The 10,085-nt window shown below is 37.2% G+C and overlaps 3 protein-coding genes across 4 annotated transcripts; all 3 read left to right on the top strand.

Moving 5' to 3' along the window:
- Positions 1–378: 378 nt before the first annotated feature.
- Positions 379–1,227, top strand: LOC113333597 (putative uncharacterized protein DDB_G0289963). The gene has a single exon (XM_026580020.1). It carries the CDS (start codon positions 379–381, stop codon positions 1,225–1,227), a length of 849 nt encoding a protein of 282 aa, XP_026435805.1.
- A 3,418-nt stretch (positions 1,228–4,645) lies between these two features.
- Positions 4,646–9,703, top strand: LOC113333684 (auxin-responsive protein IAA12-like). 2 transcript variants are annotated; one of them, XM_026580111.1, is made up of 6 exons: positions 4,646–5,340; positions 5,583–5,887; positions 6,329–6,443; positions 7,054–7,115; positions 7,235–7,305; positions 9,570–9,703. In XM_026580111.1, the coding sequence occupies exons 1-5, from the start codon at positions 4,910–4,912 to the stop codon at positions 7,282–7,284; spliced, it is 963 nt and encodes a 320-aa protein (XP_026435896.1). In that variant the 5' UTR covers positions 4,646–4,909; the 3' UTR covers positions 7,285–7,305; positions 9,570–9,703. The 2 variants fall into 2 exon arrangements, with proteins under 2 accessions (XP_026435896.1, XP_026435895.1); XM_026580110.1 differs by lacking the exon at positions 9,570–9,703 and having other exon boundaries at positions 4,647–5,340; positions 7,235–7,628.
- Positions 9,572–10,006, top strand: LOC113333595 (proline-rich protein HaeIII subfamily 1-like). The gene has a single exon (XM_026580019.1). It carries the CDS (start codon positions 9,572–9,574, stop codon positions 10,004–10,006), a length of 435 nt encoding a protein of 144 aa, XP_026435804.1.
- The last annotated feature ends 79 nt before the right edge of the window (positions 10,007–10,085 follow it).

Below are 10,085 nucleotides of genomic sequence, written 5' to 3'. Positions count from 1 at the left end.
GGAAACTATATAAATGGGTTTGGGATCAAATCGAAATGCTTTTATCGTGGGTGTAATAGACAAACGATGGAAAAGTCAGTTGAGTTCTCAAAAAACGATAGAAAAGTCAATTGAGTTCTCCTCTTCATGTTGCATCGTATTTTCTCAATCCTTATTACATCTTTAACCCAACAATTAATATCATCAACAATGAAATTTCTGAGCCGCAAATTTGTCTTAATGAAGTTATATCAAAAAGGGTTAGTGGCCCGCAAGAACAAGCAAAATGCATGCTAGAGGTACAAAATTACTAATACTATCTCCAAATATGTATAATTAAGTAATTTGAATTTCTAGTAACAATTGTACTTTTATTTGTAGGCGGGAAGAATGTGAATGATGCAAGGTCAATTTGCATCACCATCAGCATGTATTGCAGCTCAACATGGTGATCTCGTAAGTTGGTGGTTATCTTATGGTGATAAGTATTCATCCCTCCAGAAGATTGCAGTAAAGATATTAAGTCAAACAAATACATCGTCTGGATCAGAGAGGAATTTAAGTGTGTTTGAAAGAATCCATACCAAACTACGCAATCGTTTACTTTCATCGAGAATAAATGATCTGGTGTATGTCCAGTACAATTTGAAGTTGGAGCAACAAAGAATTAAAGGTAAAGCAAGGCGACATAACATTGATGTTCACGACGTTCATAGTCTATTGAAGGATGACAATATGCTTGACTGGATAGCGGGGGAAGACGAAACACCGGTTTTGCCTCAAGAAGAACAATGGTTAAATATGCTGGAAGAGGAAGTCGTTAATAATCCAGAGCATGTCCCTCCACCATACAACTGGCATGATCCTGAAGTTCAAATCCCATACGAAAGGTTACCAGTGAGTGACTTTGGTAATCTTTCATTTGGAGACAACACACAAGGTTATGAGAATGTGAATCCAACATATGATTCTCGTTACACTTCCGATCGCTCTGACCATGGTGTTCAACATATGAACGAAGGATATAATTCTAATATTGATAACAATAATGAAGTAGGTAACAATGATGATGAAAATGAAGGAGGTTATGATGACGATAATGGAGGTTATAATGATGATGATACTTATGCAGATGAATATAGCCAGTACCCCCACGACAACGACTATGATGTGGAAAGGAACCGCCGAGAAAATCAAGAATACATGAATAAATCAAAAAAAGGTGGTGGTCGTAGTTGGTTCACGTAGCTTTTTAAATGATGAACACTAGTTTAACAATCCTATGTTTTTTAAATTTGAAGTTTTTAATCTTGTAGTTACTTTCCTTGTATCATTTAAAAAAAAATTAATTCGAAGTTTTAAGCTTTCAATCTAGAGAAAGAAAAAAACTCAAAAAAAATGGTAAGAAAGTTATTTACACGATTATAACGTGCGTGATAACGGGAAAACAGTTCTAAAAAACGCACGTTAAAATGTTATTTAGAAGAAAAAAAACATTCACACTAATTTTAGAAAAACGGTTATAACGTGTATGAAAACTGAAAAACGGTCCTAAAAAACTGCCATTATTTTCTATTTATCGGCATTATAAAGACACGGGGTTCGGGGACCCTCACGTCCACGGTATATCGGTGTGACCATTTTAGCGCTCGGTTTTCGGTAAAAACGGGTGTTTTTCAAACCTTGCAACAGAAGCAAAGCTTTGCTTTCTAACAGCCCGTTTTCTCCTGGGAAGATCGGAAAATCACAGGTAAAGTAATCGTCTCTCATGTTTTTGTATACAGATTAGGTTTCTTCGAATTAATCGTGGTGAATTTTTATTTTTCGATTTTTTGTTGCAGAAAAAGAGAGTAGGTGAGCGATTCGTTTGTAATAATTTTAGAATTGAGAAACTTCCCTCGGTTTCTGCTCTTGGTTCTCATAGCATTCAAGCCCTAGCAATTTATCTAAATATTACACTAGACTAAAACGATTATGATCGAATAAATTTCGGAATTCTTCTTCGCAAAATATCAAAGATACTTCAACATCAACTATTCCTTCTTCGGATTTCTTTTTAATTGGTACTATTACAAGCTAATCTTTATTACCGTTTGGGTGATATCCTTTTCTACATATCGTTGGAAATTTCTGTTGCTACATTAAACTATTACACTCTTAATCTTTTGTTTATTAGGTGCCAGATGTACCTAAGAGTGGATTTAGGATCAATACATGTTATTGTTTTCCTGCTTGAGGCCTTAACTACATCTTAACATCAATTGGATAAGTTAGTAAGTGGTAAAACAGAGAGCACAAATATGTATGTACACTACCTTGCTTATATGGAAGGGAGAGCTGGTCTTCAGGGACATAGATGTGTAGCAGCAACTACTACAGGTACAGATATTTTTTGGTTCTATTTTAAGAATACGAGAAGAGACCATAGTTCTGTAGAGTACTGTGTGAAATGTTCTTAACACCGGAAGATGTTGATTACATTGGTTTTGGCCATACAGTGAATTTCATTCGCTGACAAGTAGCGACGATGACACTTGAGATTTTGCTGATATGGTATTTGGTTTTGTATTGCCATCAATTCTTAAGGTTTCTTTTACTGACATGAATATTTATTTGATTTGGTGCCTTTCTGTTCACCCTATACTGGAGGGGAAGAGCTTGGTAAGTATAACCATTCCGTTTATATTTTATTAAGGTGGAGAGCTCCAGCGACGAATCTATATACTAATAATTTTGTATCTTTTGCAGATCGTAGTAGCATACTCTTGGCTCGAGTTGCACAGACATCTTAATTTTTTACTTAACATTTGCGTTCCTAGGAAAAAAAGTGCATTTTCTATTAGTATATTCTCTTTTAGTAGTTTACGTTTTCTGTATCCAATCAGGTAAACAATCCTATCCTTTGATGGACAATGCACTAAGAGTTCAAGAAGTTTTTATACAAAGGCTTACTTAAGCGTGTCGGTGAAACAAGCTCCAAAATACCGGCTCTTATTTCGAGTATTTGTGCCACCTCTAGGAATACTTCCTTCGTCGTTAACTTTGGTTATTTGATGGCTGCTAGACAATGGACAAATGCTTAGAAAGGATTCTGTAAGCATTAATTTTTCTTATCGTTAACTTTAGATAATGAACCAGTATCTTCCACTTTCTAGCTAATGAAGTCGCCTTAGGAAGATGAAATTTCTAGCTAGACACATTCATACCCGGTATTTTCTGATTTTGAAGTTATATTCAAAAGGATTATATTGATAAAAGTTTTAAGCATTAAGTTATATGTTCGTTTGTGTTGCATTGGTTCTTTTTTTTTTAGGGGAAAAGGATTATATTCATAAAAGATTATTTTTTAACATCCATCGCATTAGCATAATACCAGGCTATTAACGCGCTCCCAATGAAACAAAATGCTATTCCAAGGAATAAGGCAAAAAGTGTCATCCTTAAGCTAAATCTAACTAAATATGCTATTATGACCTAAGAATCTAAACATTATAGGCGAATTTAACGGCCGACCTTGGCTATTATGACACACTATATTCGCGAGTAATAGCCGACCACGGCTATTATGAGTTCGCCAGATATGCAGTCGTTCGTCCTAGCTATTAATTTCATAACAGTTAACCTTAATATCCTAATAAGTTTCTTATACAAAATTATTTCCTTAAAGAAACATTGTCGTGACTTAGTATCTTAATATGATATTAGGCTGCCTATATATATATACAATAATAAGAACCATCTTATTCGTGAAAAAGAATTTCACAAATAATAAGAAAAAAATTATATATATACAATAATAAGAACCATCTCGTTCGTGAAAAAAAATTTCATGGTAGCAGCAGTTAGTCCAAGCTCAATGTTTCTCGTTAATCCGTGATGTACACACCCATCCGTGCCACACGTGTTATATGATTCAGGAGTTATCTAACACCACAATTACTCATCAAACAAATATATGGTCGCAATTGAACCCAATAATAACATTATCCAAGAATTGTAGGTCCTTCGAGTAAGGATCAACGCAACCATGAGATTGTGGATACTCTTTGAGTTAAGATCAAGGAAAGCCTAATATAATTAGATTTTCTATTATAATTTATCTTAAAAGAAATTACGGAATCATAATCCCGCCTAATTTGACACGACCAACAAAATACTAGGACATGCTTAAGAGGTATAGTCCCGGCTAATTTGACACGAGGATCACAAGCCCAACTAACTTATAGGCTCGATAATTGACAGTTCTAATCTAATCCATTTTATTAATGATCAAAATATTGTGGAAGAATACTGACTAGCTGGCCAACCAACAAAAAAATATCCAAAAAAATTGAGCCCCGGCCGTAGACCGGAATGATACTTAGTATATATATAATATATAGATGGTTATTAGGTTGATTTTAAATTAAATTAGATTAATGATTGGTTAGTCATTTCAACGCTTTATATCACCTCTTATAACTATAGGTTGGCCTAATAAAATCATGTTCCCTCGTAAATACCAGGGTCCCTAGAAAATCATTTTGAACCCCGGGAGCCCACCATCTGGAATTATAAGGGGCCCAGCTATGGTGCCATACTCGCGAGAATTCAGGGTTCAATCTCCCGGTCAATATACCATTTACGCTAAAACAATGAAAGAGTAGAAAGATATGGTATCTACCTAAAGGGTCAGAAGGTTGCCTGGGTGGGAAGCAGCACTAAACATATTGGTCCCACTTCCATCACTATCTCCACCACCACCACCCTCATCATCATCTGATTCATCTCTCTGGTCTCGTCTATGCACACCTACTTCTTCTGATTTACTTCTCTTTCCCTCTTTAATTTCTTTGTTGTATACCATTTACTGCTACAACTCTTTCATCAGTCGTCACAAGTCAAATACATTAAACATCTCTCCCTAACTCAAACTATCGAGTATTGTAATATGGAAGGTGGTTTGGGTCTAATAGGTGGTGGTGGTGGAGGAGGAGGAATTTCATCAGGAGGTTCAACAAATGGGTCGGTGTCAACGGTTACAAAAGCTGTAGAACAAGATTATTCCTTTATGGGTTCATCAACAGAGGTTTGTTCGTCGTATCAATCAAATCCACAAACTGAAGCCGAACTTGAATTAGGTCTTGGGTTAAGTCTTGGTGGTGGTATTGTAAGTAAGTCTATAACTACTTGTTCGAAGAAAGAACATGGAGGAAGGATTTTGAGTGTTGAAGATTTGGGTTCTATTGGTTCTGCAGCTTCTTCTTTCTCCTCTTCTGGTAGAGGTAGTTGTAGTAATAACAATGGTTCTTCTGCTGCTGTTGCTGGTACAAAAAGAACTGCTGACTCTGTTCCAGAACCAGCAACTAATACTGCTGCCAGGTAAACTTTGAACTATTTTTTTTTATTTTATTTACGGGGACTTTTGGCCAGGTTACATTTAGGCGTAGATTCCCACAATAGGTGCCTTAGAATCACAAATTAACTGCCAAGGAACGTGACCACCAACTTCTTTAGTTTTATGTTATTTTGATTGCTTTGGTGATTTTGATCTGATGGCATGGGTTCCTCAATTTGGATTTATATTGTTGTTTTTGATTTATTTTGGTACATCTGTGATGCAGTCAGGTTGTAGGATGGCCACCTATTAGGGCATATAGGATGAACAGTTTAGTAAACCAAGTGAAAGTTTCATCTAAAGGAGATAACAACTTAAAGAAGAAGGTAACTACCATAAACTGCAGCAGCAACGATGACAAAAACAATACTATTGTTAAGGAGAACGGGCGCAATTTGTGGTTTGTCAAGGTTAATATGGACGGAGAACGAATTGGAAGGAAGGTGGATCTGAATGCGCATACCTGCTATGATACACTTGCTCAAGCTTTGGAGGAAATGTTTCACAAACCAACAATTGCTAATTTCATCCGTGAGTGCATTGCTCATCTTGTGTTTTGACCGCCAACTAGTGATACTGTTATCAATTTACCTGCATATTCATTCTCTTGATAATGGTAAATTAGCGTAGCAAGTTCTTTCTCTGTCACGTGAGCTTTAAAATACAAAGTGTGCATTCTGCTCACACGTCAAGTCTTAGATATCATTTTTTGGAGATGTCAAAATGGTTTAGTGGCTATGAGCTGAAACTGGCAAACCTTGGATTTGGTGCACACTCACTGGTTAAAGTTAGGAGGAGATGTAACTTGACCACTTGGTGCTAATCATACTTGGTATATCTTGAGATTCTATCCCGTGTCTTCTGTTTTATTTTTTGATACATGCCGTTTGGGGATCTTTTTTTTTTTAGTATAGCATCCTTCATCTTAGAGAGGAGTGTATCTGTGTATGACATTTGTGTGTGTGCTGTTAGGTTCAAATGGAGAGAAGGAATTTTCCTCCAAACTCTTGGATGGATCGAGTGATTTTGTCCTAACATATGAAGACAGAGAAGGAGACTGGATGCTTGTTGGAGATGTTCCATGGGGGTATGTATTCAATTCCATTTCAATTTATCAACAGCTCTCAAAAGAAAAATGAGTACAAAAATTCTTAACCAGAGATGGTATAGATCTGTACCTTGACTTGGTAAACATCATGTGACATTGCAAATATACCGGTTAACTTGGATCACACATCTAGTTCGATGAAGATATTTTGCATACAGACATGATAAATTTTGATAAAATAAAAACTAATAGAAGACAATTAAATCTATAAATGATCTGGGACTTGGTGCATTGCAGTCACTTCAATTCACCATGATGGAAATCACGAATTGGTGCCTTCAGAGTTTTGTATTAACTTTTGGGGAAATGTCTGTTCCTTAAGTTCAAAGTTATGCCGTGATGGATCAATACTTGAAGAAAAACAATTGTAATGAATCTTGTATCATATTTCCATCCTTTAGTTTACAAGCATGTTCGCTTCAGTATGATGCAAGGGCCCATGTTAACACCTTGGGTTGTTATTGCTTGTGGTGCTAGTGTTATCTGTTGTAAGGGTTCAGTATGTTTGAACCTTTAAATTGCATAACTTTAATCATCAACTCATTATTGTTGCTAAACATATGGTTTTCTCTTTCTTGTTTGTATGTAGGATGTTTCTTAACACCGCAAAGAGGCTCAGAATCATGAGGACATCAGAGATGAATGGACTAGGTACATATACCTTATTGTCTTTTTTGGAGATTTTTCTTTACTTTTTATCAGTTCTGACTATTATACCAAGGTTTAATTGGTGTATACTAATCTCTTTATCTTCATATATTTGTTTACAGAAGCTCCAAGATTTGAATATCCTGAGAAACAAATGAAGAAGCCTATATAGTCTACTTGCACGAGAACTCGGGTAAGATGAATAAAACCTAAACCAAAGAAAGAAAAAGATATATAGAAACTCAAGATGCAGAGCTTTTTGACTAGTAAAGATCAGTCTGTCACTGCCTATATTCTGGCCTTTTTAGCGGATATAACCCATGCTTTGGGAATCCAGTGTTGTTTTTTTTTTGGTTCTGAGTCATACATGTTTTGGTTGTTCTGGTTTTTTGATCATCTAGGGTCATATATACATGCATACTTAAACTGAAAAACTGCTTTGGCATACTGTAAATACGAGTGCTTTATTGCTAGTTAGCTATTTGAGTTTGTTCTTACCTTGCTTTGTTTCCTTGGCCATGTAATGGAATTTTTTGCGTTTGTTTCATTTTTACAATCTATTTGCTGCAGTATTGATAAACTTAAAAACAACTGCTAAATTAGAAAGAAGAAACAATAATTTTAGACTGCCGATGCCCATCATGTGATTTACTCAAATTTTGGATTTTGGATGTATGGTTTCTTCTGTAGAACTTTTCTGAAAGCTCACTCTTCCTTTCTAAGACCTTACTGTGAACACATAAATCACGATGGCAACCACATGTTCACAAACAATGTTCGCATACAATCATTCATTCTAGAACTGAAACTATTATGCGTAAAGTTACAATAGGACGATGACTCAGAGCCATCGGACTCGTCCTTGTCTAGTCATATGGTAATGAAATAGATAATCACATGGTAGAATAAATAATAAGTCGACGTCCTTGTCTAGTCATATGGTAATGAAATAGATAATCACATGGTAGGATAAATAATAAGTCGAAGCATAAACATAAAGACATAATATAAAGTGCTGAATGTAAATGAAACGGTGATTTACGTGGTTCAACACTAAGGCCTACATCCACGGGGGTTGTTGTTTCACTATGTAGTTGGGAGTTAGAAAGATAGTCAAATGACTTTATCTGAAATACGAAGTTAGAAGGGGAAAGGGAATTCATACTTACTCTTCCTATTTCTCTTTCTCCTATGTTTACTAAGAATTGGTCGACCCCTTCTCTCTTGGTGGAGAAGGGTATTTATAGAGTTGATACATGGGGTCCACTGTCAGGGACAATTACAACCTTATCTTCTCGTTCTTTGTTCCGATGCCGCTGGTGTCTTCGTTCCTAACCGATGCCCCCAGCGGTTATGCTTGATGACGATGAACCACCTAGTTCTCTTCCATAGATCGATTGACACGTACCCTATGCCTAAGGTATTTAATGTGGGTGGTTGGGGTGGTCTGCACGCGTCAGACAGATGTTTGATGCCCCTGTCATGTCTTCGTCAGTGGAGCTAATCTTAGCCGTTGGTCTTGGGTCTGCCTTGAGATGAGATAAAGCAGATCTTTGGGTGCTCTTCAGTACTTCGCGGTGGCTCGTTCCTTCAGTGCTCCCTGGTTCTTAGCCATTGGATCAGTTCAAGGATGACCACATACTACTGTTAGACGTTCCTTGGATGTTGGTATGTGGCATCGTATCTTGATGCCCTTAGCCGTGTATCCTCCACGTGTATCTCCTTGGACACATGGCGAGTGATGAATTATGTGTATACAATTTGCCCCCTTTTCTTCTGATTTGGATGTTTAGTCAAAATTTGAAGAAAACCGTCTTCTCCAATTCTTCATCTCTCCTTAAAAACTTTCCTAGAAATAAGGGCACGTCTACCACTATCAGCATTAACTCATTCTTGAGTCATAGGACGGTTTTAACTTTTTGGATGCTATAAGTAGGAGGGAAGGTGTTGGTGAAATAAATTTTATTCCTTCTTCATTCCCTTGTCAGTTCATTTTCTGAACTTTTTTCTCCTTCTTTTTCTCTGTTCTCCAGTCATTAATTCATGCTAGTTTAGTTTACAAACGTCTAGAGTTTTTGGTTGTTATTGTTCGCTTGTTGTTCACGGATCATTTGCGTTTTCATCGAGACGTTCCTGATTGAGGTATGAGATTGTCTTTACTTTGATTTTGATTGACTGTTAATCTTTTGCTGCTGTGTTCTTGGTTTCGTGATGAAGAACAAATATACCAAAGTATATATACTTACCCCTGTTCTTTATCACGAAGCCTAGGGACTCCCTTTTGGTGATTTTACCTCGTTTTCCATGTCCATAAATAATTCAGGGTTTTTTGTTTTGCGGTTTTTAGAATTTCTGAGTGATATTCCTGATGAGCTTGTAAAATTTGCCAAACCCTAATCTTTTGATATATTTCCTTCTTTGTTTTAACCTTTATTTTGTTTCTGTGCCCCTTCGTAGATATGGATGATCGTCATCGGGTTCCCTATCAAACTCCGCCGTCAAGTCCCTACAGATTCCCACATAGAAGTCCTGATATATCTCCGCCAAAGGATGGTCCGCCAAGGTCTTCGCAGCTAGATCCGCGAGCCCGGAAAGTTCCATCATCTTCGGGTCCGAAGGTTTTTACTACGAAGAAAGGAGATCCACCGAAGGGGTCTCGGTATGCGGTTAACCGTCCAGTGGCCAACCCCTCTTCTCTGCGTGCTGATCCAAAGGGTGTGCCGCAATCTTCTTCCCAGCGTGTTGATCCAAAGGGTGTTCAACAACCTTCTCCCCAGCGTGTTGATCCGAAGGGTATGCAACAACCTTCTCCTCAGCGTGCTGAGCCATTAAATGTTCGTCCTCTTCAATCCCTGCCGCCTCAGGCGTCGATGCAGTCGAGACCTAGAGCTTAGCAATCCATTCCTCTAGTGAAGGAGTCTTTTTCAAAATCTGCGATCCCCCAGCAGACCCTCCAAGGAACCCACCGGTCAA

Source organism: Papaver somniferum, unplaced genomic scaffold (genome assembly GCF_003573695.1).
Source record: "Papaver somniferum cultivar HN1 unplaced genomic scaffold, ASM357369v1 unplaced-scaffold_133, whole genome shotgun sequence".
NCBI lineage: Eukaryota > Viridiplantae > Streptophyta > Magnoliopsida > Ranunculales > Papaveraceae > Papaver > Papaver somniferum.
The sequence above is the reverse complement of the archived record's forward strand: the minus strand, read 5'-3'. Positions and strand labels throughout refer to the sequence as shown.